We start from the raw sequence: 25338 nt of genomic DNA, 5'->3' as shown, positions 1-25338 counted from the left end.
AGGCAGTTCTGAAGCCAGCTTGAGGGGTAAAATACCTGAAGGGGTGGCCACCAAGGAGTGTGCAGGGCCAATTAGTGAACAGGTTCCATGCATTGTGTATGTGTTAGTGCATGCGATGTGTTTCCCAACAACGCAGCTCACAACAAAGCTTTTGTGTTACTGTAGTGCCGTTCCTCTTAGTAATTATCTATCTTACAAGCTTCAGTGCTTTCGCTGTCGTTAACGAGACTGCCGCGGCATTGATTGAATTCTTGTACTCTTCCTCAGTAGCCCAGTGCTCTACTTAGTGAGATACAACCGCGGGCGGTCAATGTGAGCGTCCGAGATTTCACACCAGGGTAAAATTCCGGTCTGAGTGATCTCCCGCGTATACGGCCTAAAGATCAAGAACTCAGGAGCACTATGACGAGACAATCAGAGGAAAACAACTCATCCGCATACTCACTTGTACTTTAGGCCAGAATACGGAGGGGGTAGCGGAATGTGCATCATATATATTAAACAGCGCGAAAGGACTTGGACGAGGGAAGAAACACAACAAGCGCTCGTGAGTCAAATCAGCAAGATCATACTTCGAGTTCTGTGATTTTGCCGTTTCCAGATGGCATGTCGCGGGTGGCATCGAACCCAGAGCATATACTGTGCAGTACAACGCAGTAATGCAATTGCAGTACATTTCCTGGCTCCGCTGCTTCATTGCGTCTTGTAAACCGCGGAGAGCCTGACAGTTCAAGGCTACAGAAGGGGAAAGTTGGCGCTGATTTATCTTAAAACAAAGGGAAAGTCGCAACACAAAGAACTAAATAAAAAGAAACGGGACAGAGTCTGTAAACAAACTAAGACTCGACAAAGATGCGCACGCGGATCAGCCAAATCGGCGAGCTGCCAGATATCAAGCCGCACTCACCGCTGCACTATCAAGCCATCTAGAACAGCAGATTCCTTCTGTTAAACATTACCAGACATCCGATAGCAAATGACGTAGACCAAGGTTTTGAACCCTCCGTTATATCTGTGTACAGAGGGCGGTAATGTACGCAACACAAAATATAGAGGGTAGTTGAGGTTGCACCCTGTCCTCAACGCAGCTGTGCATTACGCAGGCTGACATGAACTAGCGCAATAAAAATGATTACTTTGTTTGGTCAGGTACGTAATACGTAGATAGGGGTAAAGTCCAGTGTACCTTCTTCTCTCATCTGTTGTCTATTTTTCAGTAAAATATGCAGCCAAGGCACAAAGTAAAAGGTGAAATTCGTAACCGCAGTGCAGCCGTTCAGTAAATTTTGCTCTTGTGAACTGATGAACGTAAAAACCAAAGCTCCGTGGCCATCTTCCACCTGAATTTTCTGAAGCTCTTCCATTCCTTAAATTTTTGCCAGTTTCTTCCGTTAAACACGTCTTCCAGTGCAGGGAGCCGGTTCGTTCTTTTTGCCGTGCTTTGGGTATAGGATCTCTCTTTGTTGTGTGCGTTACCCTATTCCAATGAATTGTACTTATTTATTCGTTGTGGATGGTCGTTGTAAACCTTTCAGCTATTTTAAAGGCTCGAAAGTCAGAAAAAAGCCTGTATTCTAAAAAAAAAAAACATTTCCACAAACTATCAGAGAAGGTCTTTTCCACGGTAGCCTGTCTTTGGAGATAAACCTGTATACGGGAGGCATTGCACGTTTACTAGATGCCGTCTGCAAGTTCACCGCGCAAAGAAGACATATTTAACCCCGTGGATAGAAGATTGTTCCTAGCACTGTGATCAAATTAATTATTACTAAACTGCTAACACTTCCCAATTTAGTATAAAGTAGAGAAAAGTGATGTTACAGTCTATGGCAACGTTCAAAACAGCATTCCTATTAGACCTATTGATGTGCTCACTCTGCCTAGTGTTTGTTGCTATACCTCATTTACTGCAGCATGCGGGGGCACAAAATGCAGGCAATAGTGCTCTCCACGCACTAACCATGTCCTACGAGACCATGACTCTCCGCGTCGTTCTGGCCAATACGACTGAAGACAGCGTCAAAGTGGACTACGCCAGCGTGCGGGTTGACAGCAAGGCAGAAGAGTTCAAGATACACATTGGGGACTTTCTCGGACCCGAAGGTGAAGAACTGCAACTGTTTTGTAACTTTCTCTAAAGTTCAGTACTTACTTTCAGATAAGGGCAAATTACGCCTTTCAGAAATTTTGCTTTCCCGTTTTCACCTGAAGCATCGGCAGCATCGTCCGAGATTAAAATGAGAAAGTTGCGTTCACATACTAATTGCTGCGATAGGTATTAGCTCTGAAAAACTAATTGCACTCATCAACATCAGTCTCCAATTAGATTTTTAGGTCACACAGACAGATTCGTTTGGGGCGCTCTTCTATCTGAGAAACAGGCAGTTAGAAAAAGTATGACAATGACAGAGTGGCTACCACGTTAGTTATAATATATTTTTGCAAGTTTTTCACTCTTGAGGATGATAAGACTTCCGGGCAACATAGGCTATAAAGGCGGCGAAATGCATTCCTAAATCTAAAAAATCCAGCATGGTCCTATAGGCATTCACTCAACCAACTATGCTATCCGGGACGGCTAGTAGCAGACACGTCAAGGGTAATATGAATTTGAGAACAAGCGGGAATGTTTCTATAAGTGCTTTGGTCTCAGCAAAGTTCAGTAGCTCTCTGCTGCACTGCTAAAGAAGACAGAATTGGATGAGGCACGAATTAATTCATGGTTACGGATTACTGAAGAAATGGCCTCTTTCTTCATAAAACCGGGCCTATTTGTAGGATAGTATACCGTGACGCAGGTACACCAAGTAACATGCAAACATGCACATTAATAACCATTAACCGGACGTAACACTAATGAAAGTTCTGTAATGATTACAGTACAGAACTTCCATTAGTGTTACGCACACAAACTGCCTACAACCGCAAAACAATTACAGTAATTATACTGTAATTGTTTTGCGGTTGTAGGCAGTTTTCAATGTAACTAATTACTTTTCAGAGTTAGTACTGTTGAAATGCAACGAATTACATTAAGCAGTAATTTTTCAGTAGAGTAGTTAATTCCGTTGGAAAGGTTATTTCAAAAGCATATTTCATCTTAGTATAGGCAAATCAAGGCACTCTTGGTAGGGAGCCTCGAAAACAGAAACTAAGCGCGGCAAGCATGGGCCAGTGTAAAGGATCGGCAAGAAGGGAGAGAACTAAATAGAACTGCTCGCCTGAGGCTGTCGGTGTCCTATGTCATCATCATCATCATCAGCCTGACTATACCCACTGCAGGGCGAAGGCCTCTCCAATATTTCTCCACTTACGTAGTATGGTATGTAGTATGGTCATACTACGAGTAGCCGTGGCCAATCCCCTTGGTGTAAGTGCCAAGACGCCGAAGGGTCGTCGGATGGGCAGGTGGCATAGAACGGACTTGAGAAGCAGCCAGGAGCGCTTAGTGACACTTCCTACGTTCTCAGTCGGGAAAAAGAGAACTACAGATCATTACCTATTGCGAGGCGAAGTTGCCGATGTCTATTCCTGGACCAACGAAGCTATAGATAACCTGTCTCTGCGGCTTCGAACGGTGGATACAGCCCCGGAAAACAAAAGCGTAGCGTTTGCTTCTCATTTGTGTCGTGAGTGCAATGAAAGGAGCTAGTGTTCGACCATGGTTTTCGTATGTTGTTTTGTTGTCGGTCTTATATTCGTAATTGAGTGTGATGTAGCAAATAAGAGAGGAGATAGTTTCTGTAACGGAATTTGTTGGGAAGATTAAATAATGAGCCCGTCGCGTAGGCAGAGAGGTTGTTGCTTCCTTTATGGGCTCATGAGTGTCCATACGCGAGAAGTGTCGCACTAATTTGCGAGCTTCCGCTGAGTAAAAATCACACAGGGTTCTTCTTCTTCTTTGAATCTTCCGCACCTCTCCAAGCTAGGTGCTCCTCGATTCGGCGGGCGACGTGCAGTTCACACGCTAACACACTGAGACGAAGGCCAACGAACTTGTAGTAACAAAACGAACATTAACTTTATATGACAATAACACGAAGCACAGGGTACAGGAAACTTATTTACACGAGACAGAGAGGCGACACACTTTACAAAAGAGACTGAGCTAAACACTAACAGCAAAACGAGCGCATCACTCTTTTTAACGACTTCTCAGTCGGGGCCTGCCTGCTACGCTATCTCCATCAACGACTAGCCTTAGCACAAGAGCCAGAACCGTCGGTGACTGCGCGGCGCGCTCTTAAATAGCCAACGCCGAATCTTCTAGATGCGGAGGAGGAACGGAAAACAGCTTAGCGCTGCCAAAGCTATGCCTTCCCCCCCTGGCCTTCTGGAGAGGCCTCGAACTTTCTCGAACAAACATGGTTAACACGCGCAGCCCTCCCGCGCGAAGCGAGGAGGGGGGGCCGGGACCGTGCGGGGGAATGCACGCTTGACTCTGTGCATGGCGACGAGGGCGAGGAGGCGCAGCACGGTGGCAGAGATGACGCAATCGGTCGCGTCGATTTCTCGTAGCTCGGGGAACCTTCCATCGCCGTTTTCTGCGGCGCGCGCGCCGAAACATTAAAGAAAGGGCCACCGCGGCCTTACACGCTGCATACCTCAAGATTGTGTCGTCATCGGCCATGATCGGAAGTGGAGTCATGAGTGGATGTGACGTCACAATGGCGTCACATGCGGTCATGTCTAATAAGCGGAACTGACGTCCTCATGTCGTTGCATTCGGTCATGACGCCATTTCCTACCGCTCAGGGCCGATGACTTCACCAGGCGGTTCACGCATAAAGAAGCTGAACCCGCCATGCGTCCGATCCAGGCGTCCGTGCTGCGCTTTCATTTGGCGCTACCTCGAACACCGCACCACACAGCATACAGAAGCATACGCAGCAAAGCAGGAATCAACTCATTGCACTTTAGTCATACAAAGTGTTCTCTAACAGAATTCGACGGGAAGACAAAAGTATGCGCCGATCGCGTAGGGAGAGAGATTGTTGCGTCCTTCATTCTCTTCGGTATTTTTCTGAATGAAATCTAAAGAGTAATCTAAGAGTATTACGCCTTCAAAGGAACTGTAACGCTTCCATTACTTTCGGGAGCGGTAACTGGCAATGCAATTTAGTTACTTTCATGCAATTTTGGCAAAGTACTATATTGCTGTTCAAAATTACCTTTTGCCTTATATGGTACGAACAGAATCTGCAAAACAAAAATTTGTAAAGACAAAGATAAGCGTTAGAACACATACTCCAACCCTCCGGGGGAAACATAAGACCAGGGTACTTTTGATAACAATGAAGATGCGGACACGAAACGAATTAGAGCAACGCACGGAAGCAATCGTTACCGGTCCCAATCGAAATGTAGACATTAAACAAAAAGCGCACATCACAATCATAAGAAAAATTAGGAAAAAACTGCAGATTGAAAAGGCAGTGTTAAAGAGGCTATCGCTGCAACACTCGCTGCTTTCGCTCTAACACTAGTTTCAAGCCATGCTTACAATTTTGAAGCAATAGCTTCGCTAAGCGATATATATCCAAGGTCCCCATGCGCTTCCAATGACTTTCAAACATCTTCGAGGTCAAGTTGAAGCTTAAGCCACAACTACTTTGGGTAGTTATGTTCCCACCAAAGGTAGGTAGAAGTCGAAGGTCAACGGATGTGAAAATTAGTTTACCGCGTGAGCAGCTGGGGGGCGAGACACAAGATCGTTGACGTCAATATCGAGTGCGCAGCCACGCCATGATCCCGTCGGAGTACGCCAAATTCAAACCAAGACGAAATTCTTCATGGAACACTGGAGTCTCTTCCTAGCCATAACCAAAGAAAAACCTGCTGAATAAAGAGGTTTACCATGTGTAACCTTGCTTCAACTATCGCTTCACGCTAGGTTTAACCGAAGCTAAATCACAGCCAATATTTTTCGCCAACCTGCTGTACGAAAGTGGTGCTCGTTGATGCTTCGAACTTAGCGCTCTAGGTTTTGTTTCTTTCTTACGGATCAAGTGCGGCAAGAAAACATGCACGATCCCAGTCCAAAACAACTACAGAACCGTGCCAAAAATACGACAAAATATTCTGTATTTATGTCCTAAACGTGCGATTTCTTTGTAGTTCTGTAGCACTTTTCTGTCGTTCTGTAATTTTTCTGTTGTATATTTCTGTTCTCTGTAGTTCTGTAGCACTTTTTTGTTACAATATCGCGAATATTTATCAAACCCCCTCACAACCCATACACATGCTCATTGCCCTCTTACGCCACATTCACCAAGCAGCAGGCGTATATACACCCTCTACTTATTAGCGGTGACCTAAATTCACTGCACATCGACTGGGGATACCGCTACACGACACCCAGGGGCAGGCGCCTCTGGACAGAAATACAGGCTCTCCAGCTCACTGCACGCAACTTCCTTTTTTCCACGCGCATCGGCACCAGTGTGCAAGTGGACGCCACTCCCGAGCTCACGCTAAGCCATGCCATTCGAAACGTGACATGGGAACGTACCACCCAAACCATGGCAAGTGATCACTACCTTATTCTGATCACACTTCCCTCTCACGCACCACGCAAAATCACCCGCAGACATTCACACATCAAATGGGATGACCTTCGCATCACGCAAGAGAACCTCCCCAACATGCTCATTCAGGACATCGACGGATGGATTCAGACCCTCCTCAACGATTTCGATACACATACACAACACACAGACACACATCCGCACATACACGAAATAGGCAGGCGCCTGGCACACCTCTGGGAGGCACACAACAGTCTCCAAACCAGGTGGAAGAGACAAAAACACAACGGGCAACTGTGGAAACGCCTCGCGGCACTTCAAGCTCAACTCAACTGTAACTCCGAAGCTCTTAACCGCGTAAAATGGGGCCAGATCTGAAACTGAATGTCTGGTAAGCTTAGCTGCAAAAAACCTCGGCAGCTCCTCCGCCACCTCCTCGACTCTAGTCAATTCAGATTAGCCACACAGCAACACATCACTCGGCTCATTCAGAACACACCACACACCCACAGACCTAATCGATACTACACCGGGTACTAACAACCACCTCCCAGCATATACAGGTACACATAACCCGCACCTCGATGCAGATATCACAGAACAGGAAGTTCGCTCCACCATACAATCCTTGCACACATCTTCGGCACCAGATGTCGACAAAATCACTAATACAATGATACGCAATCTAGGCGATGTATCCATCGCACAGAGTGCACAATATTTCAGTGATTGCTGGCAGACAGGCACACTCCCCCAATCATGGCGGCACGCTAAAGTAATTTCCATCCTCAAACCTAACAAACCTATCTCCATTGCAAACCTTAGACCCATCTCCCTCACCTCTCGCCTCGGTAAACTTCTGGAACACGTAGCACTGAACCGACTTAAAGATCACATGACCGAGCGCAACTTCTGTCCACACACCATGATCGGTTTCCGTCCCCACAGAAACTCATAAGACGCCTTGCTGCAAATCACACACGACGTCCTCGGCACCACTTTTCCAGCCCACGCTGAAGTTATACTCGCCTTAGACCTCTCCAAGACTTTTGATAAGATCCAAGTTAAACAAAAAGGTGCGAAAGGCATGAGCGTGGGTGAGCTTCCCTATACAGCAAGCATTTCTTGCCGTTTCTTCTGCCTTCGCTCGTACAGAGTGGTGTTGGTGACCACTGCTGCGTCCGTGGCTCAGCGACACATTGCGGTGCGGGGATGAGGACTTCCCATCTCAGACTGTACACATTTATTTACACTTGTTTACAAACTATTTACAATAACGTCGTCAGATGCGACATCAAACATGGAGGGCTAACTGCAAGTGGGTGAACGATCAGAGGTCAGAGGCTAGCAGAATCTGGCCTTGGCCTTCTGCTACACTTCAGGCCGGAGTCCCTTGAGACTTCCGTCAGCCTAGCCTCCCTCCTCGAACAACCCGTCTGCCCTCAACTCTTGTCTCAGCCCAACTCTCCTCCTAGCCCAACTGTTCCACTGAGACCGACTGTCGCTTCCTTAGCGTTACCATAATTCGAGTCTAGTCCGTCGACCAATCAACGACTAGTCACTCTGTGGCCAATAACATGCAGTGTTTCTAAATGAGCTGGCCAATTACTGTGCCGCATGTACCCCTCTCCTACGCATGTCAAGTAAGCTAAACACAACGCACGTACGCACTCAGCAGCGAGGGGTTGCGCACGCTAACACACACATCTGCGATTTACACTCTCTCCCGAGGTCTTCCCTCAGTTCATGCCAGAGGCGCCAAGCAGTCGCAAAGGCAAACGGCGTCGACGGATACACTTCCGAAAACACACACATATAAACACACACGCGCAAACCTCAGGCCCAAACATTCCGATCGCTGCCGTTGGTCGGTTGCGCGCGGGCGGCGGACTGAAAGGGATGTACAGGCGTCTTCCCGAGAAGACACGTCAACAGCGGTTTCCTCTGAAGCGCATTCTCCCAGGCCCGCGTTTCGCGATTTTGTGGCCTCCGCGCCCTCTCGACTCAAATCAAGAGAGATAATAGTTAGCGCCGAACCCACAGCCACTGCGCTTACGCTGTGCTTTCTAACTGCACGGTTTTGCCTCCCTCGCGGCACAGTCGAACGGCGACTTTTCCGAGAATCGGGACGGAAACAACCGGCAGCGTCGCCCTCTGCCATGTGTTCTGGTATCACTTCCGAAAAGCGGCCGCCTGCGCGACCGTCATAAATCAGCCAGCGTCAAGCTGCCCCTTGACCTTGTCGCCCCTGCGGCATCTCCCCCGCGATGCACACTTCGTTTCTGGGTGAAGCCCGCAAACGTAACTCCTCCCCATCGAGAATGTTGCGCGTTGTCACCCGTTAATAATTATGAGGGATTATTAACGATGCGCCCTTAACGGTGCGCACACTCCCAGACACCCTTAGAGTGAGTGGGGGTAGCTGTTCCGGTCGCAAAGGAGATGCGCTCGACCTGCGTGGCAAGCTCAGCCGGAATTCAACTACCTTGCAGTGACAGAAGGGAGTGGCCGTTTAGTGCCCAGCTGTCGCCGGTTCAAGCCAGAGTAAGGTTCGGAGTCAGAAGTAACAAACAAAACACAATTTATGCACAGCAAGAGACGATACAAAGGAATACACAAACACTAAAATTGCACAGAAGAGAGGTTCACAAAATACAAACGCTAAGCATGCAATTACAGAGGTATTCAATATCATAGAGGCTTTACAATACAGGTGAAACACGAGAGAGTTACATAAACAAACGCCAAATTGTTCACCGGGCACTGTTGCAGTCCGACGCCTCAAGAGTCACGATGTGGCCGCCATACAAGACGAGCGCCGCTCCCTTGCAGGTCCGTGGGCTTGCCAGCAGCGGGTGATCCCCGAGAGTCCAGCCGAAGCACAGGCGAACACGTCGCAAACACTGACAAACTGACTGACTTGACTACACAAGCGGTGCGGTCTCTCTAAATAGGGCGCGCCGCGTCTGTCTGTTAGCACGTGGCAAAGCTAGCGCGCACACACACTTAGCTTCGCTGGTTATAGCGCTCTCTCCTTTTCCCGTCGAGCCGCGCGTCGTCATTGGCTAGGTCCCATAGAAGATTCTCGATTTTTCTGGCGTATTCCAGACTGATGAGTCCGCGTCATCGCCGGGTGATGAGAAAGAGGGCGACGGCGACGCGTACAAGGCTACGCGCTCTCTCGCGCGGGCAAGGAGGTTTTTCTCAAGCTTTTCACGCGATGCCGCGCGGGCCTCGCGCCGTGCCGGCTTGATGAAAATGTGCGCCGATTTCGTGACAGCGTACACTTGCTGTACGCTAAACATAAAACTCTTCTAAAAGAGGGGGGGGGACATTGGGGTGTGGCGTACACCAAACAAAACAGAAACACACGCAGCATACAAAACAATAGTGCAACAATCCGTACAGAGGCGTTCGTGCCCTGAACGACAATACTCCGTGTGCACATTCGCAAACGGTAACTAATGCATGCGCCTAAACTCTAAATAGCCCTGCTTGGCGTTTACGACACCACACAAAACAATAAACACAGCATTATAAAGCACAAAGCAGAAGTGCACACAAGACACATAGTCCCGCACAGGAATGACTGTCCACTCCCTGTTCAAAGTCTCTTGGGTTAGTCAACGTTCCTCCACTCTCATTCACTGCCTCAGCGCGTGGTCGAGGCACAGGGGACCTGTACGCCTGTCACAAACTGGCAGTGGCAGAGTGGACTAAGACTTTGACATTGCTCAGCGCTTACCACCCGGATCAAATGGCTGGACGGCTCGCATGGCACAGACGAGCCGCAGCATGCAAAATAATCGCACGCGCCCTGCTTTCTGGCTGTGCCGCTCTCCTACATCCCATAAGATGCTAACCGAGTGTGTACGGTTCACACGCTTCCTCGAAAGCCCGAACCAGAATGCACTTGAAAACGTGTGTCTGAAACTATCGTACCAGGCCCGAGAAGCTCATTCGCAGGAGGCTCCGCCTTAGCGATCCTTCCTTTGCGCAGATGCGCAACGAGGTCACAACGCTGGTCGTAGCCCATCGCTACTTGCGGCCATATTACTCCGCTGTTTTCAAAGCGTGGGACGCAATTTCCGTCGCCATCGTTCACACTTCGTTTATCTACATCTTCACATAAGCCCGTGTTTTCTGGGTCGGGATCACCTCGTTTAACCAGCTGTGTGGATGGCTTCTCAGATGCTACTACTGGTGTCGCGATCACTGTTTCGACTGTCGCGCTCTCGACACAGCCTTCCTGGAACGCTGAGACTTTGGTCGGGAACCCAAGTTCAGTACTTGCGCCAGCCAAACAATTCGCATCGCTGCTCTCTTTGGCGTCATTAGGATCGTGAACACTTTCCGCTACTTCGGATGACTCAGCCTGCACATTTTGATCGGTGACATTCAATGTCACAGGCGCCTCCGTAGAGCACACCTCTACCTCAGGGATAGGAAAATCCTCCTCTATCTTAACTACTGTGGTTTATTTCACAACTCGCGTCTCCTCGACGCGAACTTAAACTGCTCTCTCCGCATCAGTGCAAGCTGCAACAGCACTCTCCGCAGGAATACGGCATTCCTCTTTGACGTTCTGTGCAAGAACGGACTAAATACAGCTGCGGCTACTCTCCTCACCGACCGCCTCGATCAACATTTGATCAGGGCAGTTCGCAGGAGTGTACGCCTGAATCTGCACCGGCTCCGGTAGTTTACGCGCTGCTCTCCGTGAGCGCTCCTCCTCCAACCTTTTCCTTTCCTGCCTTAGGTCTTCCTTGGCTATGGCTATCTGCCGCAGGCGATCGCGGATCAGAGCTTCTCTGCTCTCCCTTTCCACTTTTGCCTTAGTTCGCTAAACCTCTGACATCGGCGCATACCAACCGTCGTATGCACAGTCATAATCACTCCACCAACCAAATGCAGTCATTGTGCGTTATTTTACATTAACCCTGCGAATTATGCGCATACGCTGAGGCAGATAAAGTGAGAGCGGAGAAACTCACTCAGTTAACGGGCTGTCAACCACGGAGCTTGCGGAGTCCCCACACGCAGGTGCTCCCCACATGCAAGTCGCAGCGCTCCACTCACTTTCTCGGCAGCCTCTTGCTCGCCGGCGCTGTCGTGAATGAAGGCTTGGCTTCTGAGACCTCCCGCTTGGATGCCGCCTCACTGGCGCTGCCTCTCTGAGCCGGTAGCGTCGATCCCGGGGCACCTCAACTTCAGTCTTCTACCTGGTCGTCTTTGGCTCACCGAGGTAGTGTGCCAACTTCAATGTACATCAGTCCCTGGGCGTCAATCTCTCACCACTCCGCAGGAAGTCGCTTGGCCGATCCTGTCGGCTACGCCAGTTAAACAAAAAAGTGCGGAAGGCTTGGGCGGGGATGAGCTTCCCTATACAGCAGGTATTTCTTGCTGTTTCTTCTTCTGCCTTCGCTCGCACAGAGTTTTGTTGGTGATCACCGCTGCATCCGTGGCTCAGCGACACATTGCGGTGCAGAGATGAGAACTTCCTTTCTCCGACTGTACACATTTATTTACACTTTTTTACAACTTATATACAATAATGTCGTCAGATGCGACATAAAACATGGAGGACTAACTCCAAATTGGTGAACGATCAGAGGTCAGGGCTAGCAGAATCGGGCCTTGGCCTTCTGGTACACTTTAGGGCGGAGTCCCTTGAGACCTCCGTCAGCCTAGCCTCCCTCCTCGAACAACCCGTCTGCCCTCGACTCTCGTCTCAGCTAAACTCTCCTCCGAGCCCAACTCTTCCACTTAGTCCGACTGTAGCTTCCTTAGCATTAACAAAATTCGAGTCTTGTCCGATGACCAATCAACGACTAGTCACTCTGTGGCCAATAGCATGCAGTATTTCAAAATGAGCTGGCCAATCACTGTGCCACATATACCCCTCCCCTACGCATGTCAAGTAAAACAAACACAATGCACGCACTTAACAACGAGTGGTTGCGCACGCAAACACACACATCTGTGATTGACACTCTCTCTCGAGGTCTTCCCTCAGTTCACGCCAGAGGCACCAAGCAGTCGCAAAGACAAACGGCGTCGACGTATACACTTCCGAAAACACACGCATATAAACACACACGCGCAAACCTCAGGCCCAAACATTCCGATCGCTGCCGTTTGGCGGTTGCGCGCGGGCGGCGAATTCAAAGGGGCGTCCAGGCGTCTTCCTGAGAAGACATGTCAACAGCGGTTTCCTCTGCAGCGAATTCTCCCAGGGCCGCGCTTCGCGATTTTGTGGCCTCCGTGCCTTTTTGCCTCTCATTGTTGTCGTCAGCAAAAGTGTCATGCTTTTTCGGTGGCTCTGATTGGTCGAGACGGCATGACGTCATGGAGGTCTCGACCAGTCACAGAGCACCACCACAGTATGCGCTATATGACCATATTCCAATCAGAGATCAATTGCTAATTAACAACTAATTATTTAATTACTGACTGAATATTAAATAAATGCTAATAAATAATTATAAAATATTACTCTAAAGGCTAAAATTACGGAGAGTAATTATTGACTAAATATTTATTTTATAATTACTGCCATTTCGCAATTAATTATTACTAATTAATACCGCGCAACCAGTTAAATCAACCACACAATAGTCGATGTAGAACTGCGAAGATACAAGGAGTGCGATCTCGTCGCTGCCAAGCAGAATTCACTGAATAAATGCACTCGCAGAATTTGAGAGTAGTCGCTCGCTTTACTCGTAGCAGCATTTATCGCTACATGCGTAACAGTCGCGTAGCAGAGTGCAGCTCTCAGGCTTTAGCCTATCATCCCTTTAGTTGCCAAAGTGTCCTCAAATTTTTTATATGGCAACCTGCATTCATGGATGTTCTTTATAAAGAAACCTGTATATATTGTTGTGGGACGCTGTGCCCGCCTAGAGGTAGACAGAGAAGAACGGAGGACACCAGGCAAACACCACTTGCCCCGGCGCTCTTCTTTTGTTCTCTAACCCTCGCGCTGGCGCCGCGCGCTCGTCTCGCGCTCGTCCCGCGCCACTTCTATTTCTGGCGCAGCGCTCCTCGGCGCGCGCTGTAACAACTTTCCACCGGGGGGGGGGGGTAGAATGTGTCGGTGAGCTGCTGCAGGCGCTCCACTTATGGGGCGGCATTTCGTGGGGAAGGCAATGAGGCAGCAGGCGACGACAGTAGTGGTGATGATCCGGTATCTACGTCGGAGTGAATGGTGGCGCCGTTGACATATCGCTTCATCTTTGACACATGCTCCGGAAAAATGTGGTGCACACCGCATGGTCGATGCTCGGGGAGGTCTTCGAGGCAGTATGTCACGGGGCCGAGCCGTTCAACGACACGGTAAGGGCCGCGGTATCGGGGCATGAGCTTCGTGGCACGGCCAGTCGCGCATACGGTGCGGCGAACGAGGACCAAGTCACCGGACCGGAAGGAGGGAAGTGGTGGTGCTGCCGCATTGGCCACTTGCACACGCTCATGAGCCGTGAGAAGGTTGCGCTCAGCGTTGAGGTGGGCGTAACGAAGTCGTTGGGCGGTGTCAGTTGGTGATGCAGTCTGATGGGGAAGGCCCAACTGTGCGTCGAGAGGGATGGAGGGTGTTCTGCCATAGACGACTGATACCGGCGTGACATATGTTGTTTCTCGCAGTGTTGAGTGCAAAAGTTGCCGCAGAAACAAAACGATTCCAGTTTCTGTGGGACGGAGCCACGTAGGAGACGAGTATATCCGTGAGGGTGCGGTAACACGCTCCACGAGGCCATTGCACTGGGGATGATTGACGGATTTCAATCATCCCCAGTAGCAGGAGTAGCAGCTGATTGGAACGGCCTTCCCCACGATATCGCTGCCATCACCTGCCCTGGAACATTCATGACTGCATTGAACACCTGTACTTCATAAAAACCCACCCCTTATGTAACACCCCGCAAGGGGTCTTTAAGGAAAATAAAGTGATGTGATGTGATGTGATGGATGTAGTAGAATGCGCAATGCCGAAGGAGCGGAGGGCTCGCTCAAACTCATGGGACATAAAGCAGCTCCCACGGTCCGTGATGAGGCATCGGGGCACACCATGCCGAAGAACGAGATGCTATTCCACAAACAAAACGGCATGAGCGGAAGAGGTGTCTGGAACGGGCAGTGCTTCGACCTACTTGGACAAGTAGTCGATCGCAACCAAAATATACCTGTTTCCGGCAGGCGTCTTCGGGAATGGGCCCAAATGATCCAGTCCAACCAGTTCGAAAAGTGAACTCGGCGGCGAAAAAGCCTGCGGGGGTGACTTGGTTATTCGTGTGGACTATTCCCGGTATTGGCACGTCTGGCAGGACGCAACGTGTTCCTTGACGTCTCTGGACATATTAGGCCACCAAAAGCGCTTCGACACTCGTGCGTAGGTCTTGCCGCGACCAAGGTGACCAGCTGTGGGAGCGTCGAGTAGGTCACGCAAGACTTGCGACCGCAGTGTTGTTGCCACCACTGGTAACCACACGGGTGGTCGACCACGGAGCCGCCTCACATGACACAAGAGATTATCTTTAATTCGATAGACCCGGCGCAGTTTGCGGAGACCTGCACTGGCGGCGGTGCCAAGGGATTGGACTATGGCCGCCATGTCGGGATCTTGCGTTTGTGCTGTCCTGAAATCCGTCAAAGCCGTCACGAGACAAGGGTGGAGAGAAAGGAAATCAACATCTTGATGGGCAGAACCGCGCCGATGCACTGTGGTGAAATCGTACTCTTGAAGTTGCAGTGACCAGCGTGCAATCTTGGCATTTAAAAGTTTGGCAGACTGCAGCCAAGTGAGAGCGCTATTGTGCGTGACTATGGTAAAATGACGGCCGTACAGGTAGGGACGGAACTTCTCGACGGCCCAGACAACGGCGAGGCACTCGAGTTCCGAATAATGGCGGTGGCGCTCTGCGTCGGAAAGCAGGCGGCTGGAAAGCTAGAACTTTGTGGTCACCAGACTCGTCTTCCTGCAGAAGGACAGCGCCGAGCCCATCTTGACTGGCATCCGTGTGGAGGACGATGGGGGCCGATTCGTCGTAGTGGGCCAATGTGAGAGGCTTCCCTTCGTTTGTCCCGGTAGTACGAGAAAATATCGTGGAAGGAGAGCAGGCGCTCCTCGGCCTGTAGAGGGGTCTCCATTCCTCTAGCCCGGAAAGTAAGACCTCGGGCAAGGGAATTAACCTCCTCGTTGCCAAGGAGGCCAGCGTGTGCTGGCGTCCAGATGAGGGTTATGGGGTGCGGGGCTGCCAGAAGCGTGATATGCTAGCAGCGGTGCGGGGCTGAAACGTGGAGGCTAACCAAGAGAGTTCTACTTAAGTTGAGGACAACCCAGAGGGCTATGGAACGAAAAATGGTAGGGGTAACATTAAGAGATAGAAAGCGTGCAGAGTGGGTCAGAGAAATAACTCAAGTTACCGACATTCTAGCAGAAATTAAGAAGAAGAAATGTACATAGGCAGGGCATGTAGTGCGAAGAGAGGATAACCGATGGTCGCTTAGGGTAACAAACTGGATTCCAAGGGAAGGAAAGCGTTGCAGGGGGCGGCAGAAAGTTAGGTGGGCGGATGAGATTAAGAAGTTCGCAGGGGTCAAGTGGATGCAGCTAGCACAGAACCGGGTTAAGTGGAGAAATATGGGAGAGGCCTTCGCCCTGCAGTGGGTATAATCAGGCTGATGATGATGATGATGATGGTGCGGGATATATAGCCATTGGCATAATTTATAATCGCAAATTTCGAGTCAAAGATAATTTTTGTGGCAGATGTAGAGATGAGAGAAAGTGCAATGGCTCCCTCCTCTTTCTCTGTTGTGGAATTGGTGATAATAGAGCTAGAAGTAAGCAGCCTTGTTTGATTGTCGGCTACAGCTAGGACCATACGGGAGCCTGGCGTATGTTCCGCTGCGTCCACGTATATTGTCTCGCTATATTGTCTGCGAAGGGCGTGAGCCCTGGCTATTCTGCGGCCCTGGTCAAGCTCAGGGTGCATTTTTTTAGGGATGGGAAGTATGATGAGGTTAGAGTGGAGGTTAGGAGAAAGGGGACACCGTCAATGGGGTGTGTAACTGGGCTTAGATTTAGGTGGGTTAATAAAGTGCGGCCAGCCGCCGAGTTGGATAGGCGGGATATTTGTGCCGTTAATGTAGCCTCTCTAAGTTCCTCGAAAGTGTTGTGCACACCGAGTTTAAAGAGTCGGGCATTAGATGTGCTGGGGGAAGTCGTAGAGCCGTTTTCGTGCAACTTCGTAGGAGCGCGTTCACCCGGCCCCTCTCCTTTTGTTTGAGGGGGAGGTATGGGAGGGCATATGTGGCGCGGCTTATAACGTAAGCCTGCTGAGGCGAACTGTGTTTCGCTCGCGTAAACCTGCCCGGCGGTTGGCTATGCGGCGAATCAGTCGGGTGGTCTGTTGACACTGTGTATGGAGAGTCTTTATGACTTCTCCGTGTGCACCATGGGAGTGAAGAACTAGACCGAGTACACGGATTTTGGATACTAGTGGTATCGAATGGGTGTCTAACTTGAGGGAAATAGGCAGACTACCTGAATCGTATTACTTGGGGTGGTAGAGAAAGAGTTCTGATTTTGAAGAGGAACAAGTTAGGCCACGTTCCCTTACATAGGTGTCGATGGTGTTTAGTGCCGATTGCAGGTGTTCCTCTATTTCGGCATCACTGCTGCGGTTAGCCCAGACAGCGATGTCGTCGGCGTAGATGCTGAATTGAATGTCGGAGATTTGTGCTAATTTTTCGAGTAGGTGAAGAAGTGCTATGTTGAATAGCATAAGGGAGAGGACGGCGCCCTGGAGCGTACCTCGTGCACCTAGCATAATCTCCGGAAGGCAGTGGTCGCCAAAGGTAAGTGTGGCTGTGCGCTGGCTGATGAAGTCTCGGGCGTAATTATACAACGTGGCGCCGACTTTCAGGGTTGTAAGGTTCTGAAGGATTGCGGAATGTGTAACATTATCAAATGCTTTGGTCAGATCTACATTACACAAATTCAACTGTACTTGAGCAAGTGGTGTAATATCCAGCAGGAAGTACTTGTAGTATTCGCGCGTCCAAACCCAACGCTCCTCATAATAGTGTACGTGTATTCTCGTCCCAGAAACACGGTAATCAACTTGAATGGGTTATACATATCGTCATTTATCCTGAAACACTGATACTAATGGTAGAAATTGGAATGTTTCACATAATGTTTCTTGATATGATTGATTCCAAAAGGGGTGATCAATTCCACTGATTCTACAGGAATAGTTTACACTGCAAATCAGTCAGAGTTCGCAACACTGCCTGCAATAACGACACATTTACCAGACCTGTCGTGGGGGGGGGCCCTGGTGCACCACAATGGCAGAAGAATAATATAAATGGGGTAGTGACCTAGCCTCTTAAGCATGGGTTTTAATTGAGGAAAAATGACAAAAATTCGAAGGAAAGTTTCTATAACACATCAGGATTGTGTACGGCAAGATCCTACAACTTAATCAATTAGCCGGAATACTCTTCTGAAACGGTACTAAAGGATTACTCATTCACAACGACAGGGAAATAAGATCGGCCAACTACCCACATTACTTTCTACAATTTCGGACACACCGAAAACAGGCCGAGATGCAGGCTGTTCAAAGTCTTGGAGACGTGTAAAGTAAAGAGGTGAACGGAGTGACGCACAGGCACCCGTCATGAAAAGCAGCTGACGCATAAGACGTGGAACGACTGGTGCAGCCGTTTGGGCAGAGGAACGACTAATAGGGCTTTTTTGAGGACTTTCAGCGGCATGGAAAAGGGCGGCAGGTTAAAGATCATGCGGATAGCTATAAATCGCATTATAGCTCACTCCGGAGCAGTTTTCAGATCAGGCTGCAATTTATTCCCAATCCATCTTCAGTCTCCGGCTCGTCTACTGACAATGGACGTGGTTGACAAAACGGGAATAACAACAAGATTTACAAATTGGATTTTTTGGCTGCTATCGATTAATCGAGTGGTAAAACTGCGCATGGACATGAAGATGCTCCTTATGAGGTCTTCAAGAATTCAGCCGTAGACGCAATTGAGAGCCCGTTCGAGACAATAGATGAAGTAAGGCACGGAGGAGAAATTCCACTGGGCTGCAAATAATGGGTGGTGGTCCTATTACCAAGAGCTTAAAAACATCCTGGAAGCCTACAGTCTTTGCGGCTTATCTCACAATTTGCAAGATTTATGAAGATATGATAGCCACCAGTGCGTTGGACGGCTGGCAAATCAGCGTTTATACCATGGTCGACAAAATTGGCTTCCGTACTAGCCTTGTTAGAGAAAATGGGTTGGCTATGCAAGCTGAGAGGTTAACATGCGTCGCCTTATAACCACTTTGTACGCACCGTAGTGGCTCCGGACATGGAATTGCCTTCGGCAAGATGTTTCACTCCAAAATTCTTAACAACTTCGAAAGTATGGGCAATCCACTACAGGTCATAAAAGCGGTTATGGACAGGACGCTTTTTCTCCGGGTAAACAAACACATTGGCAATTGCACCTCATACAGAGGCTTGCATCAAAGGGCACTGCTAACACATTTGCTATTTAATATGGCACTGATCCCATTAGCGCGTATAATAGCTGAAATACCAGAGGTGCAGTTTGTTATTTGCGCAGATGATGCCATGATTTAGTGTGTTCATGAGCAGCTTCAGACACAGAGTGTTCGCCTTCAAGAGGCTTAAATATACTATTTGACTACTTCCAAAAAAAGGTTTGGATATGTCACCACAAATTTCAGCTATATTCATTTGAAACCGGAATGGACAAATAATGGATCCCCGCTAAAGATTGCAAACGAGGTGGACGAGTTGAGAGTCATTGGACTAGATATTAATAAATCTGCCAAAGGAACGCGATGGCTGCAAAGGATGAAAAAGCAACCACGACTTTTCTATGCTTTAGAAGCTGTATTTCATCTAAAGGAGGAGGAGGAGCAGACGTCTTATACTATCGGTGCTAGAGCCAGGATGCACAATGAGTGGAGTTAGCAATAAAAGTGTGGGGGGATGGGGAGAAGAAGCATGGCAAGAACTAAAAGAATGTTTTCTTGGGTATGAATTTCTGATTCTGGCACAGGGGATCCCATCGCCTGAAAACGTCATCCACCGTGCATTGTGGCTTTAAATGATCATTATTAGCTTTAAATTAGGTATCACACTTGATGCACGGAAAACATTCCTTCATAAATTCGTCCCCTTAAGAGCAAACGCAAAACGCGAACTCAGAATGGCATCGCAGGGGGGCAAGCCGACTAAGGGTCCAAAAACGCAGTTTAACGAGGCTAGGAGGAGTACTGCCTAACCCGAACAAAAATGATCAAACTGTTAAAAGAAATGGGTGGTCCCAAATAACATTATGATAACCGGCGTCACCTCGTTACTTTAAAATTGGGGATTCCATCTCTAAATGCTTATAGCCGGGGATATATTGCATAAACTGCCGAGATTGTGAGCCCAAACTCCTACAGGGAACAAATGGCTGATTATATGGCGCGTTTATTAAATAAACATGGCTTATTTAAGTCTGTGATGATGTGTTTTATAGAGCCAATTACAAAACAAACGTGCTCATAAGAAAGTACTTAGACAAAGAACTATAACTAAAGAAACCAAAATCATGACACAACACTTTCACTTGTAGGCGTATGCGAGATTCAGAGTATAGTATTTAGTGACTTATCACGGACTGGCGCCAATATGAATTTATACTGTGAGCCGTTTAAATAACGCTCTTTTTTTTAAATAACGCTTCAACAAACTCCGCGGGGTCCGTAGTGTTACCGTCGAGGTCCATCGTGCTGAGGATCAAGACGACGTACCCCACCTCTTCAACTGGTGCGGAACTGGCTGCCTTACGTGCAGCTATTGAATACATCGGCCAGGAACTTCCAGGTGTCTGGTCCATTTTTACGGACTCGAAAGCAGCGCTTCAAGGCGTTCAAGCTGCGCTACGTCGTGGATCACATGAACAACTAACTGCAGAGATCCGCGTGCTATACCACGACGCTACATCAAAAGGTCATGATATAATTTTCCAGTGGCTACCTGGACATTGCGGTATTGAGGGAAACCACCAGGCAGACCAAGTTGCCCGTTCTGCACACAACGACGGAACTACAGTAAACATTCCTATATCTAGAGTTGACGCAGCTTGTCGACTTCGTTCCTTAGCGGCGGAGCTTACGCTTTCAGCCTGGAACAAAGGAGAATTTTCCAATCGACGCCTCAGGGAACTAGATCCTGGACTGCGCCTTCGTGTTCCCCCTAACAAAGGGCGGCGCGAAACAACACTGATGTGCCGTATGTGGCTCGGTGTTGCATTCACCAAAAAATACGCTCATGTGATGAGAATGACGGATAGCCCTAACTGTGAAAGATGCGGCTGCGAAGAGACCACACAACATCTCCTTTGCGAGTGCCCTGCTTTTTCAAGCGAAAGATATGCGCTGCGTTCGGCTCTGGACCATCTTGACAGCCGTCCTTTCACAGAGGAGAAAATCCTCGGCCCATGGCCACAGAAGGCGCCTAACGGCAAAGCCTTCAAAGCACTTATGTGTTTTATGAGAGACACAAACGTTGTTGAGAAACTGTGACTGTGCTCCTTGCCGCCTTACCTTTCCTATCCTTTCCTATCATTCTCTTCTATCTTTCTCCTTTAAACTCCTCATTCCCCTTCCCCAGTGCAGGGTAGCAAACCGGAAGCTGTCCTGGTTAACTTCTCTGCCTTCTCTCTCTTTCTCTCTCTCTCTCTCTTTCTCTCTCTCTCTTTTTTTTCGTGTTGTCCACTAATTCGCCTTTGCTCTGCATTTTTCAAGCTATCCTGTGTAGTTTGGCTTGTAGATTAGTGGTACAGGACCGGAGAAAATGCTCTGTTGGATCTCAAGCTCAGAACAATTTTTTTTTTCCAACTTATAGGTTTCAGAAAAGCCCGCATACACTTGATTTTCGACACACTCTTGAAGAGAATTCCTTATGAGCATCATCATAATTATTGTCATCATCATCATCATCCTGAAAAGAACAGCTTGTCAGTTATAACAGAAATCAAATAAAGTTCTGACGTTAAGGGAGGCAACGACGTCCAATGCCATCTCTGCAGCGCACAATGATGCTTGAGAAGAGCTGTGCTTGAAAATTTTCCTGCGTGCCGAGAGGAGAGGAAGAAAAAGCACTTTTGGTTATGACAATGGTTAGCAAAAGCTACATGGTCAGTGCCCCTATTCGATGATTCCGCTGACGGCCGTTCATTTGCAGACTAGCTGGATAATCCAGACTTGCTGTTTCGTGGTTTGTGGGGTTTAACTTCCCAAAGCGCCTAAGGCTACGAGAGACGCCGTAGTGGAGGCGATCGCAAATTTCGACCACCTGGGGTGATTTAACGTGCTCTGACATCGCACAGCACACGGGAACTTTGCTTTTCGCCTCCATCGATAAGCGACCGCCGAAGCCGGGATTCGATCCCGCATCATTGGGAGAAGTAGTCGAGCGCCGTAACCACTGGGCCTTCCCGGCGAGGTTCTTGCTTGCTGTTTCGTGTTTTCGCTGCTCAGGGTGGCCTCCCACTGCTCACGTGTCAGGTGTGGTACTAAAAACATTTTGTCAGGTTTGTCGTGGCGTTCGCAAGCAGTTTGTCCTGAAATGCGCAAAAAGACTGGTAGGGTGTCGGGCTTGATCCGCACCAAAGACAGTGACTCGAGTCTTTTGTTGGACATATTTTTAGAGAACTATCAAGAATAAAAAATGTGTTTTGTATTATCTTCCAATCTATTGTTGGAATAGGAGGATAGTTGATGGTGTGGTGATCAAAAGTGTCTTCTTCTCAGCCTAAAATTTCGTGCCTTTTACAATACGCTCCAACGAGGAAATGAGGTATTGATGGGCATCCGCCCGGTTTGCGCGGATCTTCCTCTGAGCTGTAAACTTAAGAAGGAATCGGAACTGCAACCGACGGAGCCTTGGTGAACAGCAGCATCGGTTGGCGCGATATTACGACACTTAGGGTCCTTTTGTTTAGATAAAACAGGGAGGACAACGTAGACAAAAGCAGAGGAGACACAGCACATCGTTTGTCCTGCGTTCCCTCTGCTTTCGTCCTGTTTGCCTTTAAAACGTATCATCAGCTCGTCCAATTCGCAATGTTCCTCATCCGTCACTTCAGATCATCTATTCTTCCACTGCACCACTGCGCCGCCGGGGTGGCGCAGTGGTTACGGCGCTCGACTACTGTTCCCAAGGATGCGGGATCGAATCCCGGCCTCGGCGGCCGCTTTTCGATGGAGGCGAAAAGCAAAAGCGCCCGTGTGCTGTGCGATGTCAGTGCACGTTAAAGAACCCCAGGTGGTCGAAATTTCCGGAGTCCTCCACTACGGCGTCTCTCATAGCCTGAGTTGCTTTGGGACGTTAAACCCCACAAACCAACCAACCATTCTTCACACCGCTGCACTTTCTGTCGTCTAAGCGTGGTAAACGCTGCAGACATTGCACTCTTTGATCGGGGAAGAAAATGAGCGTGCCAACTGCATTAAAAAACGAATTAGGCACTATCTGGGCCAACGCTACAGAGAGCAGTGGCCAAAGATCCTAGCTGGATCATAGCTGGAATTTATGTTTACGCTCCTCCAAATTGCACATAAACAGGTTAGCACTTAACAGCTTGTTTGGCCTGCACTCAATGAGATTCCCGGGGGGTGAAGGGTGGCTGATCCTGACCCTGATGGGCTGGGACCGGTAGGTCACCGCCGCTTGCGGCGGGGGCTAGCCTGCCACCGAATGTTTTTCTGTTCTAGGCCGTCATTGCACTCGCCACCGCTTCGGTGGTGGACGACGGCTGTTATTGCGGCGCGCGTCTATCTCTCCCTCTTCCTTTTCTTTCTTCTCTATTTTCTATTCTGTCCGCACGAGGCAGCGGAGGTGGCTCAGCTACAGAGCCAGTAGCAGGCCCGTGTATTTTCTTTTCCTTCTTCCTACAGCCACAACAACACCAACAACGAGATTCCAGTGTTATCATACCCCATGCATTAACAACAAAGGCTAGATCAGAGGGCGTCCGTAACTTTATACCTTTTACTGAATTTCCTGCAGTAAGGACGCATTGTGAAGGCGGGGCATCTTGAGTGCAACGTGTGCTGCTGCCAAGAAAAATTGTTTAGGCATTCCTTAACGGATGTTCCTTATACAAATTTATCTGCTCTTGTGCAGCGCTGCGAACTTTAGCGCTTGTGTTTTTTGTGTGCTTCGTTCCATGCTTTCTCGCCTCATTTTCAGTTCATGGATTACCAACTTTTCCAAGCATCCGCCTTGACGTTATACACTGTACTTTTTAACGTGAGGTGCCGCTGTTACGGAACTGCACCGGGTGTCTTCTTAACTTTCTATTGGCGCTGTTTCACCACCCCCTGGTTTAACGGCGATCTGTGATTATTGTAGTCTCGGTAGAGCTGTGCATTTGATACTCATTTCAGTTTATTTTCTTTTCAGCGCCGTCACAAAAGCGCTAAATATGTGTTTGCTGATCTAAAAAATGTACCTCGATGAGATAGCCCTGCCCTACGCTACAAGCGATTTTGAAGAAACGCGTCAAATTGTAGTGAATTGCGTCGATGATAGCATGGGCACAAAAGAAAGATGTTGAATTTACTACAGAGGTAAATTTACCAAATAGCCATGCCATCACAAGTCAAAAGTGCCTACATGTATTACACACAGAGGAGCCTAAAACAGGATTTGCTTTGTACTCTACCAAACTGAAATTATATTTTCTTGCTTTGGTTTGGTTAACAGGGTGAGCGTCCCAAAGTGACTTAGCTATAAGTGTCTCCGTATTGGATGGCTCCGGAAATTGTGATCACCTGGGGTGCAATCAGATACACTCATATTGCACAGTAAACGGGTTTTCATATACATCGCTAAACGGCGGCTGCAGCCGGGATTTGCTCCCACGCCCTTGAGGGCTCGGCAGTCCAGCGCGATAACCACTCAGCCTCCACTGCGCGGCGAATATTTTTATGGTTGGTTTGATTAGTGTTTTCATGAAGGCAGAGTGATCTTACTAATGTCGGCAATCTGAGAACAGAGGTCAATCATGAGAATTACGCCCCTCCTTTCAACTATGTTTATTGATAATTTTCTCAAGCATTTAACGGTGCAAAAGCGTTCAATAAATGTATCTATCTTTTCAGGCTGGGACAGTTTAAGCGCCTGCAATGAGATGATTTTTACGACTTTCGACCGGGACGACAGCGGATGCGCGGGAGCACACCGAGGCGGGTGGTGGTACAGCAACTGTTACGTCGCCAACCTTAATGGGCTCAACTTTAACGGTTACTACGAAGATGTCTTAGGCGGGATTGATTGGGGCCGACGAGGAGCCTATCATGGGCTATACAACTACTCCTATCCGAGCGTACTCATGGCAATACGCCCAGACGATTTCCTGAATAAATAGCCTAGCCAAGCGCACTGAAAATCCTATCACTTTTTATTACGCTATCATTCGGCCTTAAAGCAAATTCGAACGTTTTCAGTATGTAAACAATATGGAGATTATAGAGGCTCAACCTTCAGTGGCAGGACTCTAGCGTTAACCCTTGAACGGCCTTCCTTCCCACAGTCACTAATCCTTGTTCCCAACCCTGCATTTGATCACAACTTTCACAACCCAGACAGAATCTTTTCTATCCGATTGCTTCCAAACAAAGGTTAACACACACCTCACAGCCCTATACACCAAAAGACCCTCCAGCTTACGACTAGGGTGACGAGCCTGTATTTGTAACGGC

General features: G+C 48.6%; 1 protein-coding gene across 1 annotated transcript in view; it reads left to right on the top strand.

Moving 5' to 3' along the window:
* LOC146195913 (techylectin-5A-like) overlaps positions 1–25030 on the top strand; it is a 49578-nt gene extending 24548 nt beyond the window's left edge. Inside the window, exons 5-6 of the mRNA XM_084597957.1 lie at positions 1936–2103; positions 24739–25030. Coding sequence (XP_084454083.1) covers positions 1936–2103; positions 24739–25004 — 434 coding nt within the window. The 3' untranslated portion in view covers positions 25005–25030. The remainder of the gene's footprint in view (positions 1–1935; positions 2104–24738) is intronic.
* Positions 25031–25338: the final 308 nt, after the last annotated feature.

This window comes from Amblyomma maculatum, chromosome 3 (genome assembly GCF_055883805.1).
Source record: "Amblyomma maculatum isolate TAMU_Amacu chromosome 3, ASM5588380v1, whole genome shotgun sequence".
NCBI lineage: Eukaryota > Metazoa > Arthropoda > Arachnida > Ixodida > Ixodidae > Amblyomma > Amblyomma maculatum.
Note: the sequence above shows the minus strand (reverse complement) of the source record. Positions and strands in the feature narration are given on the sequence as shown.